The following is a 23,199-nucleotide window of genomic DNA, read 5'->3' as shown; positions in this document are numbered from 1 at the left end:
ACAGCACTGATTGGAGGTTAACGGTTGCAGACAGCCATGAAGCAAGATTAATACCCCGATCATGGTCAAGTTCCTCCTTACTTGTTTTCCACACAACATTCTCATGTTAATGAGTCTTAAAGCCTCGCCTTAGAGAATGCGGAGTTGGTACACGGGGACTATGACAGACGTTGAGTGTTCATAAAATGATTAGCGATTATCGTTCACTCTGACTCTGGAAATGAGAAATGCAGACTATAATACCTAAAAAAGTTTAGAGTCGCTGAGAGAAAATGTCACTGAATACACAAAAGTGTCTAACAGTAGACACTGTTTAGCCACCAAGGTTAGACAAAACAAATTTCCTTATTTCCTCCCTTCCAGTTTTCTGCATTATTAGCAGCATTTGATTTTTTGGGTGAAGTATCTCAGAGTTTAAATGAATAAATAAATAGATAAATAACTGACAAAATCCAGCTGGTGTAGGTGGGAGGGCAGGAGCTACGGTCAACCATACGGCTTGCTCATGTCCTCTACAGAAAACTTTGCAACTGTTAACAGAAAAATTAAAAACCTCTTCTATGACAGGATATCTGGGCTAAATGAACTGCTCTGTAACTGAGAGACCTTGAGCTAAATAGGTAACCATGTGTAGAAAAGCTTAAGGAATGAAAGGAGCAAAAAATGAAACCAGCAAAAGTTTTCATCTCTAGCCAAACCTTGTATATGAGAACAAAGAAAAAAGAAAGGCAGGCAGCTGAGAAGGGAGGAAACACTGACCTGCAAAAATCTGATTTGGTTGAACAGGATTTGTCTGTATAATCATATGAAATGAAGAATGCAAGATATACAATAAGTACATATTAATGATTTGAGTTTTTAGAGGTTTTTTTTATGCATTTCAAGAAAAAAAGATTTATCCTTGGACAGGTTATTATTGCATATACTACTTTTGTAATATCTTTGATGTATGTGTAGCACCATAAATATATTATTACCCCCCAAAAAGGTGCACAGATCTCCAATACTGTGCATGGAAGATTTCACTGGCAACCATGAAAAGTCGAGAATGGAGAGTGTTCTCTCATGAGAGGCTCACACGTGTAGGGTTTGTGAAGAGGACACTCCAGTACTCTTCCTGAGGATAGGGGTGGGTCGATGTCAGGAAAGACATACAGTACAGACTGCTAAGACTGTATGACTTTAAATGTAACAGCATGGTTGGAAGATCTCCAAACCATATTGTTCTACATTGACATGGACCACCGGTGTAGCAATGGCAATGGGACAGAGTTACATGTTTTTTTTTTCGTTGGTGTACATGTATGTCTCATACCTCTGCATAGCCCATGGCAACTCTTCAGTATGCTTGTGTTTCAGACCTGGACTCCCTAGGATCAGTGTTATTCTAGCTCCCCTTTGCTCACCCCAAAGAAAACAGACCAGGTCTGCACACATGAAGTTTTTCATTACCACTGATCCAGACCCATGCGCTACCGGATTTAAGCGAAAGGCAAAGCAAGAGGGACGCTTTTATCAGATCTGCAATAAATAATGTTCATTGTTGCATGGAGGCAAATTCAACATCTCATTACACAGTGCACCGGGGCTGCAGGACCACAAAGAAACAATAAAAAGTTGTTTTTTTTTTAAATATAATACAAGAAAACATCCACTTCGTACCAAAATATACAGCAAAAACAAATATCAGTTTCGCAGAAGGAAGCCAACCTCAACATTTCCTCAACAAATACCGAACAAACTTGCTGCAGCAGGAAAGATATCAAGTACAACACCGTGCTTTATCCTCGAGACAAAATACACAACTAGTAGCTGACTTTCAAAGCAATAGTCAAAACTTTTGGTTTTGTTTTTTAAATAGATTCCTAATAAAATATCTTTTAATTAGTTAATCCTTCCTTAAGCCTCTTTCTTCTAAAGTATATTGTAGTGCTCTAATCTAGACCAAGGTACAGTGAATAATAAAACATAAATAACGTCTCCAGCAGAGCTGTATCAATTCTAAAAAGAGGTCATTAAAAATAGATGTTTTCACTGTGTTAGCATTCGGCTATGTGGTGAGCCAGTGAGCTGGGACACCTACAAAACATCACCAGCTGTTTCAGAGTTCCCAGAGAACCTCAGAGAAAGTTATGAAACACCTAAAAAAAATACTTCTTTTAAGACCCCCCCCCCCCCACACACATTTTTTGTCTGTTCTAACCTACTGTTCTTAGACGGCATCTTGCTTTTGATATGCTGAACAAAGGTTGCAGACTTTGGCTTCCTCTGTAAGCAGAGGGGCGTGGACGACTGGGGACTCCTCTTCCCTCTCTCTGCTACATTACAGAGTTGTATTATGTCTCGCTGGGGCTATCACATATGCAAACAGTCAGCAACACATGTTTACTCTGGGCCTGGTGCAGCAGCACATGCTACACAGTCAAGAAAACATCACATGGACAGGAGCAGTCACACCACACACTAACCCAGGCCCCACATAAAGCTCAATAAACCAGCCAAGGGGATCTGCTGCACAATGAGTGAATGTAGAGAGTGACAGTCTGGAAGTCATTTGTCTTGTGGCTTACTCGTTTTTAAGACTTGTGGATCTTTTTTTTTTTTTTTTTTTTTTTTATCTATCCTCTGCAAGTGACTCAGTGTCAGAAAAGCAATCAAAAATAACATGGCAAATACGATTTGTGCATTTGCGTTTTTATACCTAGGGCCTCCTGTGGTAGTGATGTGGCCTAGTTTTGGTCGTTTTGGACCCGGAGCAACAACAGCAAATCCAGAGACGCTCTCACAATGAGCTTCTGCACAGGGCTTCTCATATCACATGCAAACCTCTCACCCTAGCTCTGACTGTCTTTTTAAAGTGACCCTGATTGACCCAGAGACACAAACCATACTGTAGTTCTCCTGCTGACCCAGAGCTGCCTGCTTGCAAGGATGGAGTAGAGTCTCAGGCATGGAGCAAATGGTGAAACATGGCAATGGACTAACATGCACAAATGATCTTTCACCTGAAATGCAAGTACACCAATATCATGCCTTTTCCTCTGACAAAGAAGATTAAAAAGACACTAAAAAAGACAGACATGAACAGAATAGACAAGCATGAGCATCAGGGTGATGGGAGACAAAGCATACACTCACGAATGAAGGCACTATCGCAAGCAGTCCAATGATTACCTGTAGCCACCCAGAGCAAACTGCTCAGCCACCTCTTGGGCTAGATGTTGGTGAGGAATGAGGAAGATGTGTTTGATGCTCGAATCTACAGTATGCACTGAGGTTTTAGGAACCCAGTCAGAGAACAGTCAGTAGCACAGGCCACCTTCTAAGCACTGATTTGAACTTCAGCTTGCATTTCACCTTTGTGTTTCATGGCTATAATATAATATTTGGTCAGTAAACATAGAAACATTATTATGGCTCCTTAAAGGAAAAATGTTACAGTTGAAAAGTATGGCAAGAGGAACTTGATGAGTAGCTGTTTGTGCAGCGACACAGGGTGGCCTGATTGCAGGAAGAACCGGAATCTCTATGGCCTGACAGCTTCCTGTTGGTCACCCGCGTCTTGTTGCCAACGGTGAAGTGCACTACTAATGCTGGAATGTTCAGCATGTTAAATATGATGCAGTAATTAGTGCAGTGACAGGCGATATGCTCAGTGAATATGTAGAGTTCAAGACCAAGATGAAGGAAAGGCAGATAGATTCTGAATGGTGAAAGGAAAGGATAGCTGTATCTGTGGAGCAGACCTGTGTGAACAAGAGGATGGTCACAGAACTGTGCAAAAAAACACGCAGTTACAGTTACAGGAGATATATGCTTCACAACCAGAGTGATTATCTCAGCCTGTGATGAGGTCATGGGTGAAGGTCACAAATCAACAAATGAATCAATCAATAATAGGAGAAATGAAACAAGCTATTGCAATGGAGAGGTCACCATCTAGCCCAAGGGTTTGGCAGCTGTGGACATATGAGTTCATTCAAAATTATGGCCTTATTCCAGAGGGTCATCCAAGTCATCGTCCACAACCAGGGCCTTGAAGTCGGGGCTGCCTTCCTTCATGCCTCTGCCTTTGGATTTCTTGTGTGAGGAGGAAGAGGTCCTGTGTTCGTCCGCACTGTTCCGGATGTCAGGCGGACGCTCGGTCTGCTCGCCGTTCCCCTGTGGCTGCTGCTGGGGCTGGGCCCTGCTTTGGGGTCGCCAGTCTCCCGAAGGGAAAAGATCATCATCTACGGTGAAGCTGTCGTCCACACCCATGTCGTAGCGTTGGTATGTGCTAGCGTGGACTTCTTCTTCCAGTGCTGTGATCTCCAGTGTACTGTTCCACATGCCATAGCCAAAGTAGATTAAAATACCTGCAGACATCCCCCACACACACAAACCCACACCCACATCACACCACACACACAGAAAGGTTTGGAGAAAGGATTCAGATCACAGATAAGAAACAACATAATGACAAACATACTGCCAAAGAGCAGACATCAGGGTCTATGGGTCAGATTGCAGTTGGAGGATTTTAGCCCTGGATAAATACCTGCTGAAAACTCAGTGGCCAATGGTGAAGTTACAGTATAAAGTAAAGAATGCATTAGAATGCCATTCAGAGAATTTCAGCGCAAGTGAAGCAAGGGTTGCAGGGATAGCACCCCCAGTGATTAACTGCTGTAAAATTTCAGATGGTGGTACACAGTCCATATTTCATGAGGATTGGCCAGGACTAAGCCTGCTTGACCCCTAAAGATGTGACAGTGTGCATACAGCATTATTCCACATTCATCAATGTAGCTTCAATTAAGATATCTCTGTGCATTCAACGGCCAAAAACAAAAACAACTACTGCATGACAGTCAGCATACGGTATGTGAATGAAAGAAAACTCTATTAAAAATTTGCTCTTCAAAATCTCCCTCATCTATGTGAGGTAGCATAACGTTGCTGCTCACCCACAAAACACCAGGCAGCAAAGCGGATCCACGTGATGCTGGAGAGTTTGAGCATGAGGTATATGTTGACCAGCATGGCCGAGGCAGGTACAAAGGGCACACATGGTGCCATGTAGGGCAGCCTCTTGGGGTTTTCCGGCTGCTGAAGGATGATGAAGAAGAGCAGGGAGATGACGAGTAGGAGCAGCACCAGCAGCACTATAGCCCACCAGCGACCATCGACAATGCAGCCTGCCCCAAAGATGATCAGTGAGCAGAAGCCAAACATGAGGATGAAGAGCAAGAGGACGCAATGCGTGACGGTGCGGCCTGTGGATGCCGTGGGCCGGTCCATCTTGCCTGGGAGACCTAGGCGGATGCGCAGGGTATAGTAATGGGGTCCCATCAGTTTCTTCAGCTTCTGGAGGTACACGCTGTCTGTTTCATCTGTCTCGATGCCCGAGGACATGTCCACCGTGCCATAGTTGGGATGGCTGGCCGTATAGCTGGACCGATCCGGCTTACCGATCAGCATCTCGTTGTCACCAAGAGATGGGAGGTTCTTGGCGCCGCAGGTGTTGATGGGTGGGCCGACATAGTCCTCGCCCTCACTGAGGGGTGAGCATGTGTCCTTCTCACACTCAGCCAGCACGCCCTCCTTGCGCTTGGCGCTCTCCTCTGACAGGAAGTTGACGAAGCCATGGATGTCACTCTCGGGCTGATAGCGCAGCAGAAGCACGCACACGGACACCAGTGTGTAGGCCAGCAGTGTGCCAATGGACATCATCTCGATTAGGTCCCTGAGGCTCACCAGCAGTGCCAGCAGAGAGGCCAGGAAACCGGACACGATGCATGCCACAGCCGGAGTTTCGGTGTATGTGCTCACATGTGCCAGAAACCTACAGCACAACACAGAAACATCCACAAAACACATCTCCTAATACTTGATGGCCTAGCTGTGGTATCATCTAGTATCATTTGAAGTAATTCACTTTCATATTTTTTTTTTTTTTAGAAGCTTTTACAATAAACTATAGGAAGATAGTCATAATGAGCATGCCTAGAATGACAGTGGGAAAAAAAAAAATTTCTAAAAGGAAATGAAGAGGACACGATACATATTTGGGGAACTTGATCTCCTCTTGGTTATACTAGATATGTATCTTGATAAAGTCTTTTATCTTTTAACTGAACTCCCACATTTATGGTACAATCATGTGAATAAAACCAATCGATATTTTGCACAAAAGTATTTGTTTCATGTGGAGGAATAAATCTAAAAATAAAAAGGTTTTGAATTTTAATGCCATTCCTAGTCATTTAAGGCACTAGTAACAGCCTTAAATAAGTATATGTTTAATTTTAATTAATTAAACCTGTATGCCACCAATACAAAGATCTTTATAGGCTTTTTCCCCCTCAGAGGGCCCTGTTTACCTGAAGAGCAAGCCGTCTCCAGCCATGGCGTAGATAATTCTGGGCATGGGGAAGAGGGAGCCCAGCAGGCTGACTGTGAGGCCAGCGATGGAACCTATGGCCACTATGTATTTGGCTACCTGAAAGCCATGCAGAGAGAACATCTCCATCAACGGCGCGTCGGCGTCGATCTCTGTGTAGGGCACCATCAAGGTGAGAATCACACTCACCTGAGAAGAGAGAGGAGGGACCGGCACAAGAGTGGGCTGAGCTTAACAGTTGTGTTCTGTGTGCTTTTCTACACTTTAAAAATGACATGTTAAAATAAATGGAATAACTAAACCTTTCAAAAGTGCCAACTTTCACTTTCTAAACCACTTAACCCAACTCAGGGTCGCGGGGGAGGGGGGAGAGAGACTATCCTAGCAGCATGTGGCACTAAGCATGAACCAAGCCAACAGGTCACCAATCCATCACAAGGCACACATGCACAACTACTTATTCACACCAGGCCAATTCAGAGACACCAGTCAACCTAACATGCTTGAACCTGAAGTATCCAAAGGAAACCCATGCAGGCACTGGGAGAATGTGCAAACTCCAGACAGGAAGCAACCAGGCCAGGAACCAAACCCAGGAACCAAACCCAGGTCATCATAGCAGCAAGGCAGCAGTGCTAAATGTGATAAATTGAGGATATTTTGGTTTAATCCTCTTTTACAGAATGCATGATGTGTTTCTTGTAATCATCTATTTCACTTTGATACACTTGAATACATTAGGTGAGGGAAATTTATCTCCAAGCGAAAAGATAAATGCTTAAGTAACTTCACAGAAAGCAGAGAATCATGAAATAACTCACTCCTTAGCTGCTGCATGGCTAACAGACACAAGTGTGCAGCACTGTCGTGACTGGATCAATTAAAATGAAAAATTAGCCAATGCCATGAGAAAATAACCTCAGAAGCAGGCTGCTAATTAGTGGGTCTGCTAACTGGCAGACAACCTTGCGGGTGCCATTTTCTCTCTGGTTCATCTAAATACAGACATGAGCAATGTGTGAGGGTGAGAAAACACGAAGCAAATGAGAGAAGAGAAACATTCTTCACAGAAGGCCAAAGAACCAAATACCAAAGAAACTTTGCCACTCCAGTGGAAGGCCACAGCACTATTATGGCTTGTGCATGAGGTGAATCGGAGCAGAACATCGCTAAACTAGGAGTGACACAGAGCTCCAGTGTGGGCCTCCTGGATACTGCCATACAATATGATTTCTGCATGAAATTTACATGTTTCTTCTTAGCTACTATTATAACATATTTTAGCACTTGTTTGTTGTAATACAGTATTACACATAATAAAGGCTGTATTGTAATACAGAATAATTCCCCATGCATTATGTTTCATAGCTCCCTCTGTGATTGTACTATAGTTACACTATAATGCCACCTGTAGCACACCTCTTAAGCACCCTAAACTCTTTCTGCAGCCTTAGTTACTATGGGGACTGTGAATCTGATAAAGCTTATTAAGCATAGAGATATGCTAGCCAAATGCAATAATTAATGGTATCGCTAGTGGAACCCAGATATAAAGTAATGATTAAATAAATAAATAAATAAATAAATAAATAAATAAATAAAAAAAAAAAAAAAAAAATATATATATATATATATATATATATATATATATATATATATATATTAGCAGAAAAGTTCAGTAACACTAGGATCTTAGCAGAACTTTTCCTTTCTTGTTGGCCAAGAGAAAACAACATATTAAGTTTTGGATTTTTAAAGTGATATTGTTCATTGTTGTCCAGTTCGTCATAAAAGAGCAAAGGTCTCTCTGTTAATAAATTCACTCTACCACAAATATATCACACTAAAAAAAAGTGAATAAAGGAATCAACAAGAAGTGTTCTTCGGTTTATCTAAAACTTTGGATGACCAGGTGCATTTTGTAGCCATTTATTTTACTGAATTCTTTGAAAGTTTTTGTTTTGGTAATATTTCACTGAGGAACTGTTCAACTTTTCATCCCCCAACATTTTTGTTCGAAGCTGGACTGGTGTTTACTCACGGAGACGTAGGCGGTGAGGCAGGTGACGAGTGAGGCAGTGATGGCGTATGGGATGGACGTGTTGGGGCTCTTGGCCTCCTCTCCTGTAGTGGCTATGATGTCAAATCCAATAAAAGCATAGAAGCAGGTGGCTGCTCCTTGCATGACCTGCCATGGGCAATTGGCATGGGCAAAACTTTGCATCTTAATTCAATTATTTAATCCAATTACTTTTAATCTCAACAATAATTGGAAGTGATACTGAAGCTACTAAAGCTGTTTTTTTTGGTTAATAAATTTGTAAAAACAATATTAGTTACAACATGCAAATCAGCAAATCATATAAACAGAAATGATCATCTCCTACAAGTCTAAAAAAGAAATATGACAATAAGATGAATATTGAAGAGGCTTTGTGTGCTTTACCCCTGACCAGCCGAAAGGCAGGAAGCGACCCTCATCCCAGTTGGCACTGCTTACAAAGAAGAGACCAGCGATCATGATGAAGACCCAAACCAGCAGATTGATCACGTTCAGAACATTGTTGAAGCCCACAGAGTTCTTAACCCCCAGGGCCACTACTGCAGTGACGAGCATGGCTATAACCAGAGCCAAAACATCCGGGTAAGACTCCTCACCTTTACCTGAGGGCAAAGACACCAGACATCTCTCAAAATGGTTGTGCACAGTGGCATTAATGAGAGCTAGCAATCACAAATGAACTTAGTGCTAATATTTCATACAAATATCATATCTGCAATGCAATATGAATATGTAATGTCATATCTCAGATGTATTGTATTATTGACCATGGTACAGAGCTCTACACTGAGAACAATATAGTACCTTATAGCCTGTTATAAGACCGAGATCCATATGCTCTGACTGTAGAAAATGTCTTCAAGCTGTACTGTCTAAACAACACATATAGAAACTTCTACAGGTGTTTTTAGAGGCAGGTAAGACTGAACTACATTCTGTGGTTGTCTTGGCTGCGACAAAAGCTGCACAGGCATGGAGTAGTAACATCAAAATTTCAGACATCTGTCACCACAAAGACCATGTGATTCTAAAAATACACTGCATGCCCCCCTCTGCATTCTGGGTGGAAATTAACATGGAACAAAAGAGAGGGACAGAATGTACTAAAATGAAGGGGGGCGGGGGATGCAGGGAACAGATTTTCTAATACCTGCAGGTTTAGTCAGCTCACACACTTGGCCAAGCCACATCCAGTTTGATCTGGAGCAGGGACAGAGGCAATATGCACCTGAGTGCTATGAGTCAGAGCTCAAACTGACTCAGAGACTCCCAATGAAGCTTTATGCATCAGTCAGCCATCCCACCATGTTGTGAGAAGAGCCCTCTTAAGCATCACCTTAGGCACCTGTGGCTGTGCACCACCCTGACATCTAAAGAGGCCTCCAGATCTCAAACTATTTAACTATTTATCAAATTGCTAACATTGATAACAGTTAGCAAAAGTCAGTAGGGATCAGTTAGCATTATGCAAATGTACTTTTCATGTTATAAGTTTAATCCTCTTCTCATACTGCTACAGACACTTTCATTACATTTGGCAGAAGTTGCACTTAATAATGCAAGTAAACATGCTTAATCTAGCCCCTTGGGAAGAGCCTAGGGCACTGATCACACACACGCACGCACACACGCACATACGTACATGCATGCATAAAGCACATGCATACATTCTCACCCAGTCCGTTGAGGGTCCCCACATGGCTGATCATGAACCCGCTGATACTGTGATTGGCCAGTGAGTCAAACATGCTGCTAAGAGCACTGGCCCCTGCTGCTGTACCAATAAGATACTCCAGAATCAGATTCCAGCCAATGAAAAAGGCTACAAACTCGCCCACCGTCACATAGCTGTATGTGTAGGCTGAGCCAGTGGTCTTCGGCACACGCACACCAAATTCGGCATAACACACACCTGTAAGAGGACAGGAACAGACAGACAGCTGTGAGCCAGAAGGGTACATTCACACAGACACCTGTCTTCTTTGGTTGAATTCAATTTTAATATTGATAAACAAGTCTTAACTAGATCATAAGAAAGGTAGATTCTCCAGAGGAGAATGCCCCCCCACCCCCTTTGAGTCTTGGTTCCTCTCAAGGTTTCTTCCTCATGCTCTAGGGAGTTTTTCCTTGCCATTGTCACCCTTGGCTTGCTCACTGGGGGCTTGGACTTGGACATTTGTAAAGCTGCTTTGTGACAACAACTGTTGTAAAAAGCGCTATATAAATACAATTGACTTTACTTGACTTGATTTCTGTAGCAGGAGATCAGATGTTTTCAGACTATCAAGCTTACAGAAGCTGGGCCAAAAGGAAATTGAGTAGGGCCCTCCAATAATTATTTTCCAAGACATGTTCAAAAAGAGTGTTCGTTGTTTATCAGCTCAAACCTGCACAGAAAATATGAGAGAAATGTAGCCTTTCAAAATTCAAAATACTTGTGTCCTGTTCTAGGCAACACCCCCATTGAAACCTATTGCCCTAAAAGTAGAGACTGTGAAGCTCATTTTTTGCCATTGCCATTGTTTAAGGGTCAACTACAATTTGACTCAGTTCTTTTGTCTGCTCTCTGGCCTTCCCCACCCTGATGGATGACTAACACATGCTTGGCCTGCAAGTCACCCAGTGAAACAGGAAGTCATGGATGACAATCTAAAAGTCCCTAAAAGACTTTGGTGTCCTTAAGGAATATATATATTTTTATTACATGTTACAATAAAAATATATGAAAATAATATATTTTTATTAAACCAATTTCATTAAATAATTTTAATTCACTGTAATGTTGAAAAGGTTAGGTAAAAAGTGCATTGTAGATGTTAAAGTGATATAAATGCACTTAAACTGAACCATGTGCCTCTTAGTTGAGAAGGTAAGTTCCCAGTATGTTTTTCTCTTTGATAGGAACAATGTGTTTGTTTCCATGGATGAAAAAACATAAGAGCGCTGGAATTTCTTTCCAGTGCTCTTTTCAGTTTATTCTGATATTCAGAGAGATGATAAAATTAAATTTCTCCTTCCAACTCTATTTTGGCTACTGCATGCTGTGCTCTGTTCTGTCAGTGGTGTGAATGCCAGGCTGATCTTGGATCAGACTCAACCTCTGTTTAAGCTGATTACAACCACATAAACAGTCCCTGGAACAGCTCTCTCACACTGACTTTCTTTGTGAATACACAGTGAACAGTGGCACCTGAGCCCAGCAACTGAACCAGCAGCACATTCATTTTAATCACACTATCTACCACAAAAAGACAATCCTACCCCCAGTGCCTGAGAGTCAGCTCATAAACAGCCTGTTGGTTATATAATAACCGGTTGCACTGTGATGCTAACTGGAGTCCAGCCAAACAACAAATGCACTGTTTGAAGAAGGACTATCAGCCTATGATATATGATCATTCTGCTGACCTCCACCCCTTTCATGTCAGTACAAGAGGAAGTAGGCATGGTCACCTGACAGGATGGAAGCCACAGCAGCGATGATGAAGGACATGATGACCCCAGGGCCTGCCATTTCCTTGGCTACCAGCCCAGACACCACATACATGCCGGTCCCCACACAACTGCCAACGCCCAGGGAGACGAGGTCGACAGTGGTGAGCACGCGCGCCAGCTTGGTGCCGTGGGGCCCTGTGCCGCCCGTACACTCTAGCATGGACTCCACCGGCTTGGTACGGAGCACCCGCAGCTGGAACGCCCTCCACTGGATCCGCCGCGGGTCCAGCTTGGCCAGCAGCCTACTCATCATGGAGCCTTGGGTGGGGTGGGCCAGCCCTGCGAGAGGAGGCTCTATGGAGGCTCAGTGGAGGGGTCTGGAGCTCTGCGGGAGCGAACCGAGGGGGCTAGAGCTGGTGCTGGAGCTGGAACAGGGGGAGGGAGAGCAGAGCGACTTGGAGTGAGCCTCAGCACAGCTGCATGGTAGTCCTGTCCCACATGATGAAAGGAAGTGGAGGGAGTGTAGTAGTCGTACTGCAGACAGAGAGAGAGGCACAAACAAGGAAAGAGAGACAGAAGGAGAATGAGAGAGAGAGAGAGAGAGAGAGAGAGAGAGAGGGAGAGAGAGGGAGATATTGTTACTGATTATTGTGTTGAAGAGTGAAACCAGCTTGATAACCTAAAGGGAGTAACATAATACCCAGCACATGTATTTTAATCTCACTATCTATTAGACACAACAGCATACCAGCTACTCTCCAGGCCTCTGCCTGAGCAGCAATGCAAACGCTACCATGGCCAAGATAAACACAGTGAAGGCTGAATTCTGAAGAACAGGGCCTACCAGCCAGGAAGGGGTGGGTGAAGGGCTCTGCCTGCCAGTCAGGAGCTGCCTTCCAGTGACCACACACAGGGATCCACTCAGAGCTTCTTTACATTGAAAACAGATAAGTCTTAAGTCTCAGTATTGAAAAAAATCCAGAAGGCCTGTTTTTGGGAAGTAAGCTGCATAAGAAAACTCTTTTTCTGGGCCTTTGTGTTTCAATGTTTCAGATAGCTCAGGTGGAGACAGTCAGAAGTACTGATAAATCTGGGACTGTTTCCAACAACTGGAAGGCAACAAAGACCAGGAACACTATGTACAGTCTTCTGAAAGCTCATCTTAACCACATTTGTCACTTTTGCATAAACCTTATTTTACACATTTCACACATCTGCCCCCCTTTTTCCGCTTCTTCCCATCCTCCATTCTTAGTGCTCTCCCTCTCCCCTCCCCCTCCCCTCTCCCCTCCCTCTCCACTCTCTCCCCTCCCCCTCCCCTCTCCCTCTCCACTCTCTCCCCTCCCCCTCCACTCTCTCCGCTCCCCTCCCCATCCACTCTCTCCCCTCCCTCTCCACTCTCTCCCCTCCCCCTCCCCTCTCCCTCTCCACTCTCTCCCCTCCCCCTCCATTCTCCCTCTCCACCCTCTCCCCTCCCCCTCCACTCTCTACCCCTCCCCCTCCCCTCTCCCTCTCCACTCTCTCCCCTCCCCCTCCATTCTTCCTCTCCACCCTCTCCCCTCCCCCTCCACTCTCTCCCCTCCCCTCCCCATCCACTCTTCCCCCTCCCACTCCACTCCCCCTCCCCTCCCCTCTCCCTTTCCACTCTCTCCCCTTCCCCTCCACTCTCTCCCCTCCCCTCCCCATCCACTCTCTCCCCTCCCCTCCCCATCCACTCTCCCCCCTCCCACTCCACTCTCTCCCCTCCCCCTCCCCTCCCCTTTCCCTCTCCACTCTCTCCCCTCCCCCTCCACTCTCTCCCCTCCCCTCCCCATCCACTCTCTCCCCTCCCCCTCCCCTCCCCTCTCCCTCTCCACTCTCTCCCCTCCCCTCCCCATCCACTCTCTCCCCTCCCCTCCCCATCCACTCTCCCCCTCGCACTCCACTCTCTCCCCTCACCCTCCCCTCCCCTCTCCCCCTCCACTCTATCCCCTCCACCCTTCACCCTCCACCTCCCCTCTTCACTCTCCAATTTCCCCTCTCCACTCTCACCATTCTCCACACTCCACTTGCCCCTCCCCCTCTCCACTCTCTATCCTCTCCCTTCACTCTCTCTCCTCCCCTTTATTATCTCCTCCCCCCTTCACTATCTCTTTCCACTTCACCTACACTCGTGTCCTCCCCCTCTCCCCTCTCCCCATCCTCTGTCACTCAGAGCCATCAATCTTCACATTGTCGCAGTGGGTGTGCACATACTCATGCACACAAACACACACAACCTGCTCTCTCTCTTTCATGTTCTCTCTCTCACACACACACTGTAGCCCAACTCATTCCACCTGACTATGATTATTACACTGACAGATATATCAGAGAGGTAGGTGGGAGTATCTGCTGCCCACAACACCCCCTTTAGGTTTACAATAATGCCCCACCCACCCTCCTAATTCATACTTCTGCCAGTAAATAAGCTTAATCAAGCCAAAAGATGAAATCAGTATTTAGGAATTTCAGGCCTTAAGCACCTCCACTGTTCTAAGACACTTCTTATACACCTCAATTTTGTAGAGTAATGTTCAAGCTACTTTATAAATCAGGTTCCACACAGGAAACCAAGCAAAAAAAAACCCCTCAAGCTTCTGGGTTGGTGTGCCATACATCTGTATAATTACTGGGGTGTCTAAACAGTGATTTTCAAATCTGGCCTTTAAATCCAAATGCTGATCCTCTTTGTGTAATGTCAGGTAGTTTTCTGAAAAGTCAAAGGAATTGATTGACCTCTTTGTCATCACACCTGGTTCTTAGGTAAAGGGAGAGTTTTGTGGGCATTTGAATACCTGTGCTTTATGACTTTAATTAACTACCAGCGATTACAAATACCCATATCAGTTGAGGGCCAAAACTTAGGGGTTATGTTGTAGAATGTTCATCTTAATTCACACTGATTCCTCTAGCTGGTCAGTTTTTTCTGCAACATTTTATAGGATCCCTGCTTTGACAAACCAACTAAACCTTATCATTAACTGATGAGCTTTAACAGTATACATGGTGGCCCTCTCATCAGGTTCAATACCCAATGATGTCAAAGCAGTTCCTGTGTGGGAGTCGAAAAGAGCATAATTGGTCCCGATCTCTGGGTGGAGATGTTGGTGTCAGTTTGAATATATGTGGAGGCTGGCTACACATGATACCTCCAAGCCTTGGTGTTATCATACAATGGGGGGAAAAACAGATAGCTAGTGGAAGGAATTAGAAATTGCTAACTCTGGTGGAAAATTGGGGTATAAATAAAATGGATGAGCTTTAATAAGGTGTGGGTGAGTAGGGAAATGACCAAAGGGGGCCTCCAGGTGTTCAGGGCAGGGGACTTTCAGATCTGGGTCTGAGAAACTAGATTAAGTGAATCTTCCTGATCTGTGAAAACCACAAAAGCATGGAACATATAGGATTTAGTGAGGTCTTTTTAACATGGTCAGTTTCTATAAGCACAATGTCTTTTGTGACCATAATACTCCTTTGTGTAGGAAACTGCAAGATAGGCCTTCATGGACATTTATCTAGACGAAATAAAGGTTGTCATATACACAAGACTGCCTGGTGAATTTCACTAGTGTTGGCAATTTTCTGACAAATTAAACCTTACACAATTTAATGGTGATTGTACAGAAGTGATAAGGGATGTCTAGGAGTGATTTGATCTGACATGCTGAAGTCATTGCTGCGTTTCCTGTGATTACTCAGTGGTGCTAGTGTGGCTGGCTGCCTTGTTCCTGCTATATTCCCGTAGGAACATTAAAGACATCATTCTATTGCTTTCTATTGTAATGATCTAAGGGTAAAATGCAAGTCATTGTTACTATGCCAACGACCTTTTATAGTGCCTGTGTGACCTCATTTTCTAATCCATTTGAACGTTTTTCATGTTTTGGGCCCTTATGAAGCTAATTAGCTAACTTTCTGGTCACACAGTAGTCAGCTATTTGCTTTTCATGTGAACAGACAGGACAAAAGTAAAGTGTTATAAGTATGCTTGGAGGGGCAAGTGAGAGAGAGAGAGAGAGAGAGAGAGAGAGAGAAAGAGAGAGAGAGAGAGAGAGAGAGAAAGAGAGAGAAAGAGAAAGAGAGAGAGAGAGAGAGAGAGAGAGATTCTTAAATGTTCCATACAAGACTAAGTAGATGATGAGAGAGATGGGAAGTAGAAAAAGAAAGAAAAAGGCCAGGAAAGACGAGAAAGAATAGAGGGAGTAAAGTTAGACTTTTAGAAAGAGAGAGAGAAAGCGTGAAAGAGAGGGAGAAAGAGAAAGAAAGAAAGAAAGAAAGAAAGAAAGAAAGAGAGAAAGAAAGAAAGAGAAAGAGAGAAAGAAAGAAAGATTGAAAGAAAGAAAGAGAAAGAAAGAAAGAAAGAAAGAAAGAAAGAAAGAAAGAAAGAAAGAAAGAGAAAGACAGAAAAAGATAAAGAAAAACTGAATTGCAGTGTGGTTTCAGTGGGAAGAACAGTGACTTATAACAATAACAGACCTGGAAGGAAGTGCCGCAAAACATGCTATTATGTTAACAGTATTGATATATGTCACTGTCAGAGGCCCACTGCAGTGATCCAACATGACAAATACTGTGCACAGACCAGCCAGCCATTGCCATTCAGACTAAAACTGGACAGAGACCGTTTGCTCTTTTGCTTCATAATTAGCAGCACTGGAGACAGAGAAAAGGTCTGTTAAAGATAAGGTGCCGGCATATGCCAAGTTTTAAGCAAATATGAAATGTTCAGAAACAAATGTTTCACTGGCTGAAGACAATGACAATGTTTATAGCGGACAGATAAGCCCTGAGCAGGCAAAAGAAGTCTCTATCCAGCCTCTCCACTAGACTTCCCATCCACTGCCATCTGTCAATAGATCTCCAGGCTGATAAGGAGAGGCGTGGGCCTTAAGCTTCAGCAAAGAGAAGCACAGCTAATTCAGCTCACAGAGATGTACTAGCATTGTCCAAGACTAAAATTGGGTGACTAGTGCAACAGAAACACAATAAATATATATTCACATCTCAGCAAATACCTCACTTTCTTTCTGTAAAATAATCTCTGTAAAATAAATGAAAGTTTTCGTAAAATGATGTGATACATATTAGTTTGTTTGGCCTCCTTCTATCTAGAAGCATTTAATCCTAACCTGGAATGATAGGAGACTGAGCTCAGGAACAGTTCATGGTACTGCAGGTGTGGATATATAGTGTGTGAATTACACCGGGAAGCAAGAGCTTTCTTACAGAGACTCACAGTCAGGGTCCAGGGTTTGCCTTTTTCCTGAATACTGAATGCAGTAATAATAATAACAATAATAATAATAATAATAATAATAATAATAATAATAATAATATATTCACTGTCTCCTACTTCCCCATCACCCTATTATACTCATACTATGTTTTATTCTTTCACCATACACAGTAGCCGGCAGCTGGTATTGTTGTATTCATAACAGACATACAAACAAACAGACACACACACACACACACACACACACACACACACACACACACACACACACACACACGTCACTGGTATTAAAAACACTCCGCCCTCTCTGTCACTTGTTTTGGCCTGCTGTTGTCGTTTGCACTATTCCACAAAAGCAAACCAGGCAGAACTTTCTAGGTGCTCTACCACAGTGATTGGGAAGAGAACAAGGGGGTCTTTTAATGTGCAGGAACATACCTTTGATAAAGATAGTCTTCACCCTACTACCTCCCTCCACCTCCCTCTCCCTCTACACCCCCCCTACTACCTCCCTCCACCTCCCTCTCCCTCTACATCCCCCCTACTACCTCCCTCCACCTCCCTCTCCCTCTACACCCCCCCTACTACCTCCCTCCACCTCCCTCTCCCTCTACATCCCCCCTACTACCTCCCTCCACCTCCCTCTCCCTCTACACCCCTCTCCCTACTACCTCCCTCCACCTCCCTCTCCCTCTACACCCCCCCTACTACCTCCCTCCACCTCCCTCTCCCTCTACACCCCTCTCCCTACTACCTCCCTCCACCTCCCTCTCCCTCTACACCCCCCCTACTACCTCCCTCCACCTCCCTCTCCCTCTACACTCTTCCCCCTACTACCTCCCTCCACCTCCCTCTCCCTCTACATCCCTCTCCCTACTACCTCCCTCCACCTCCCTCTCCCTTTACATCCCTCTCCCTACTACCTCCCTCCACCTCCCTCTCCCTTTACATCCCTCTCCCTACTACCTCCCTCCACCTCCCTCTCCCTCTACACTCCTCTCCCTACTACCTCCTTCCACCTCCCTCTCCCTCTACACCCCTCTGCCCACTTCCTCCCTCCACCTCCCTCTCCCTCTACACCCCTCTGCCCACTTCCTCCCTCCACCTCCCTCTCCCTCTACACCCCTCCACCTCCCTCTCCCTCTACACCCCTCTCCCTACTACCTCCCTCCACCTCCTTCTCCCTCTACACCCCTCTCCCTACTACCTCCCTCCACCTCCCTCTCCCTCTACACTCCTCTCCCTACTACCTCCTTCCACCTACCTCTCCCTCTACACCCCTCTGCCCACTTCCTCCCTCCACCTCCCTCTCCCTCTACACCCCTCTGCCCACTTCCTCCCTCCACCTCCCTCTCCCTACTACCTCCCTCCACCTCTCTCTCCCTCTACACCCCTCTCCCTACTACCTCCCTCCACCTCCCTCTTCCTCTACACCCCTCTGCTCACTTCCTCCCTCCACCTCCCTCTCCCTCTACACCCCTCTCCCTACTACCTCCCTCCACCTCCTTCTCCCTCTACACCCGTCTCCCTACTACCTCCCTCCACCTCCCTCTCCCTACTACCTCCCTCCACCTCCCTCTCCCTCTACACCCCTCTACCCCCCTCCTCCCTTTCCCTCTAGATCCCGATCCTCCCCTCTCCAGGGATTTGCACAGTTACATAAGCTACTGAGCAGGCTGGATTCACTTGGCACGGAAAGGTTGACACCACTTCAGCTCACAGATTTTGTACTCTTTCTCTCACTGTACTGATCTCTCTAACCTATCTATACACAGCAAGCAGTGTTAAATGAATACCTACAGTGTTAAATGAATACCTACAGTGTTTTTGCAACCAAATGGGTTAATTCAACACTGCAAGTGTTAGCTCAGCACTTTATGTGTCATTTAAACTTTTTTTGTAGTTGTGCGGCAATACGTAACATTCAGATATTCTTGTTTCTTTGCATACTGAGTTTAGGTGTGATGAGGTCTTTGCCATGGCAACCATATGGAATATAGGACACAGCGATGCAAGCAATGTTGAAGGCCATTAGCTCTGTCTCACACACACACATATGTGAGCATGTGCACATGCACATGCCCAGAGAGATTTCTCAACTTCCCATTCTCAGTCATTTCATCAATTACCAAAAAGTTAAAATGCAGAAAAGAGAAACGATTGCACATCATTATATCGGCCAGAAAGAAGACACCAGCTCTTAATTCTGTTTTGGGCCATAAATTGCTTCATAACTTAGCTAAGATTTTAAAATTTGATTACAACTGATATATTGTCGAGAATTCAATTGCACCAATACAGTGGGCTTCTGTAAGTGATAGTGTACTATTAATTCTGTCTGTTTCAGGATAGTCTTTGTACATCTTCATACTGGAATATAATGTTGATCCTGTCCAACAAAATGGTAGTAAAAAAAATAAGATGTGATTGGTATATTATTCTTGGTCCTACTGCCTTCTCTGCTAGTGTGTACTAGCTCAAAGACTGAAACACACCAGGTGCTTCTCATTGACAGAAAGCCTGTAATTGTATCAGAGTGGACATGTGGACATAGTGTGGACATGGTAACACACCCAGTAGGGCTTTACGCATGTAAATTATATTGAGAAAGCAAAGCTGTGAGCATAACCTGATTTATGACCTATGAGTCAGGAATCACTGATAAAGCTACAGACAAAACACCATTCAGGTTTACTCACTGACTGGGATTAAAGTGTTCTTTGGTTTTTCTCGTTGGATTATCCTCTGGTTGGTTAAGATAGTCTCTGAGTTTACTTACTTTTGCCTTAGATTCTGTTAACTTCAAGGCTTGTTGTCGGAACCTAGTGTACTTTTAGGTATCAGCATTGATCCCTGTATTTCTACATTATTCTAGTTCATTGGTATGTTGGTTTGTTATTCTACGAGTAAATGACAAAGCGCTTTTGTAAGTCGCTCTGGGTGAGAGCGTTTGCTAAATGCCATAAATGTAAATGCAAATGTAAAATTAAAGTGTATTCTAAATCAGCCTGATCCCTACTATCAAAAAATCCATTCTTTCTATCCTTCATTATTGACGCTTATACTGACAATGTTTTACATGCATGCAGGAGTTATTGCAGTAGATATAATCAGTAGCCCCAGAACAACAGTACTAACTTGCAAAATGGGCACATGGTAAAAGGAAGATACACTATATGGCCAAATGTTTGTGCACACCTCTACTAACACCTCTGCGTTCAGGTGCTTTAGAGTCACTGTGTAGCTAAAGCATCTGAATAAAGCACACTGTCATAAGATACCACTTTGGCCACAAGTAAGTTTGTGAAATTTCTGTCTTGCTAGATTTGCTCCACTCAGCTGTAAGTGCTATAAATGGGGAAGCATCTAGAAGCAACAACAGTTATGAAGTGGTAGACCACTCCAAATTACAAACTGGGGAAGAAACATAGAGCGCTAAAGCATCTAGCACTTCAAAAATCTTTTGGATCTTTAAAAATAGCCTATCATCTGCTTCAGAGTTCTATTCTGCCTCTGGAAGCAGCATTAACACAAGAGCCATGTGTGTTTATGACCACAAGAACCATGTGTGTTTAGGAAATGGCTTTCCATGACCGAGCAGCTACAAACAAGCTGCAAAATGTCAGGAAGGGTATGAAGGTAACCACCACTGGACTTTGGAGCAGTGGAAACATGTTCTCTGGAGTGATGAATCACGTTTAACTATCTGGCAGGTCAACAGATGGATCCCTGTTTGGTGGATTCCAGGAAAACATTACAAGAATGCATAGTGCCAACAGTAAAATCTGATGGAGGAGATATAATGCTATGGACCTGTTTTTCCAGGTTTGGTCTGGGCCTCTAAGTTCCAATGAAAGGTAATAATCATGCTACAGCATTTTAGACAATTATATGCCTCTGACTTTGTGGTAACATTTTTTTTTTGTTCCTGCATGACTGTGCCCCTGTGCACATAGTGAGGTCCATAAAGAAATGAATGGTCTGTACAAAGGCCTAACCACAACCCCACTGTACACCTTGTAGATAAATTGTAACGCTGATTGCACCCATTCTGGTCCAGCATTAGTCCCTGACATCACATATGATCTTTTGACTGAATGGATACAAATTCCCACAGACACACTCCAATAGAGTGAAGGCTTTTTTAACAGTAAAGGTATGGCTAACTCTATATTAATGCCACTGGGTTTGGAAAGGTATGTCCAGTAAGGTCAATATAGATGTGATGGTCAGGAATCCACATGCTGCTTATCATTGTTTATCAAATGATCAAATTAGTATAATTATTCATTAACACCTAAATCATTTAACCTAAATTGTAAACCTTAATTATTCCTATTGTTCACTGTACGTGATAGGAGTGGTTGCTGGGGTGGTCTCCATAAGTAAATACTGAGAGCAGTAAAAGGTTTAATTTGCTAAGTAAGTATCACTCTCCAGAGTTCACTCTACTTTGAATATGAGCTGCACTCCAGAATGGCTGTTGTCCCGCACACCCATAATGAAAAAACAGCAAGACACATTTCAGCACCACGGTCAGTACCTCCAGCGACAAAATCAGCGGGAGAGTCTCGTACATTGTATGCAGACCGTTATACACAAAGTCGCCTAGATGTGTAACTGCAATCATGTCATCGGAGATTAACCTCTGTTCAGAAGTCAGGACCGATATTTTCAGGCAGAAATGTCAAAGGGGAATCTTTTCGCGTCTAAAACCTTAAAGACGTTATTTCTCTTCTTGAGGAGAAGGAAAATAAAAGCAGGGAGTATGATACTGAAATGTAGAGGTTAATATATATCACCTGTCACACAACGCCCTGCTGTTATAGTCTACTATCAATTAAGAAATTGTTTATTTACACACGTTTTATTACGTGAATTCACCCGTCGATGTCGAGTAATAGCGTATTACACTGCCAAACGCACTGATACGATAGTTCAGCGTCCAATATTAATGTCTGCGTGAGCCATAGTCATGCACCAGAGTCCCAAGAGAGTTCCACTTAAAGCAAAGGCAAAATGACTGTTTGTTTCACTGCTTACCGCATCTCTGACCTCTTTTGGAGTCGATGATGACAAAAAAGACCCAAAACAATCTTCGCGTCAGTGCGACAAATCCGTTTATGAAATCATGAAACACGCAGACGCTGCTGCTCAGGAACTATTGCATACATACATCAAGTAAAAGCACTCTGTATTACTAAGTGGACATTTGACCCTGAATGCGGCTAACCATCGTAAGGAGCAAATCGCTCGCTTCAGTCGCATCTTACCTCGGTGGGTATTCGCTGTCCAGCCGCGTCGCTGATGGTGTGGTCTACTGCAGTTCAGAATAGAGCGAGACGGTGGCGTTGCGCAAAGCATTCAGGAGCAGGTGGTACCGAAGCAGGATTCATTTCCGTTTACGTATCATGAAATTCACGCCACACCTCACGCCAAACCAGCTGCACAATGCCCTACAAACGAATATACTAAGAGACTAAATGAAACACTTTTTTCGTCGACGATCTGTCTCGATTATTCTGTTACAGCGCAAGACGATGCTCCATCCTCGATGATGCAATTACTCGCATTTCGTACCTCAAGGAGCATGCGCTTGATGTAGTAAAATGGGTTAACATAGACCACTCCGACGCTCTTTCTATGTGATGAGAGACACAAATTAATTATTTATAAAAGCCAATGACGTTATGATGTCGTTGAAAGTGACGAGACACAAAACCGCCTATTTTGCGACAACAGAGACATACGACCTGTCACCAGGCATCTTTCCAAAGGAAGGCCGGCGGCAGAAAGCATGCTATGGGGTGAAAATGTGGCATGACTTCAGGAGGTTCATTGCCTGTGAAATACACAAGAGAAATGTAGACATACAGGTTTAGCAGATACGATCGCCTAAAGCCTATACAAGAATATCACAGAATTGCATTAATAAAGTTTCATTAAGCGCTTAAATTAGAGATGCTGTCCACTGCTGGTTGTACTTCAGATGGAAACACTTCAGCACAAGGTATTACTCCATGTTTATACACCCACAGGAGCATATAATCCATTTGTTCCTGT

General features: G+C 44.0%; 1 protein-coding gene across 2 annotated transcripts; it reads right to left on the bottom strand.

Moving 5' to 3' along the window:
* Nucleotides 1–1,605: 1,605 nt before the first annotated feature.
* On the bottom strand, nt 1,606–22,802 carry slc7a14a (solute carrier family 7 member 14a). Of its 2 annotated transcripts, none has more exons than XM_027008550.3 (8): nt 22,410–22,802; nt 11,898–12,413; nt 10,120–10,356; nt 8,829–9,046; nt 8,424–8,570; nt 6,363–6,571; nt 4,947–5,824; nt 1,606–4,355 (listed from the first exon to the last, which is right to left on the bottom strand). In XM_027008550.3, the coding sequence occupies exons 2-8, from the start codon at nt 12,190–12,192 to the stop codon at nt 3,994–3,996; spliced, it is 2,346 nt and encodes a 781-aa protein (XP_026864351.2). In that variant the 5' UTR covers nt 12,193–12,413; nt 22,410–22,802; the 3' UTR covers nt 1,606–3,993. The 2 variants fall into 2 exon arrangements, with proteins under 2 accessions (XP_026864351.2, XP_026864352.2); XM_027008551.3 differs by having other exon boundaries at nt 11,898–12,304.
* Between the last annotated feature and the right edge of the window lie 397 nt (nt 22,803–23,199).

Source organism: Electrophorus electricus, chromosome 17, assembly GCF_041902795.1.
Source record: "Electrophorus electricus isolate QZ-2024a chromosome 17, ASM4190279v1, whole genome shotgun sequence".
In the NCBI taxonomy this organism is placed as follows: Eukaryota; Metazoa; Chordata; class Actinopteri; order Gymnotiformes; family Gymnotidae; genus Electrophorus; species Electrophorus electricus.
The sequence above is the reverse complement of the archived record's forward strand: the minus strand, read 5'-3'. Positions and strand labels throughout refer to the sequence as shown.

Excerpts from the sequence above, each read along its gene's own strand:
- slc7a14a (XM_027008550.3), bottom strand. The coding sequence starts at position 12,192 with ATGATGAGTAGGCTGCTGGCCAAGCTGGACCCGCGGCGGATCCAGTGG. Across the intron at positions 9,047-10,119 it reads GGGGACCCTCAACGGACTGG|GTAAAGGTGAGGAGTCTTAC; the intron begins GTGAGAATGTAT and ends CTTTGCCCTCAG. Across the intron at positions 6,572-8,423 it reads GCCTCACCGCCTACGTCTCC|GTGAGTGTGATTCTCACCTT; the intron begins GTGAGTAAACAC and ends CTCTCTTCTCAG.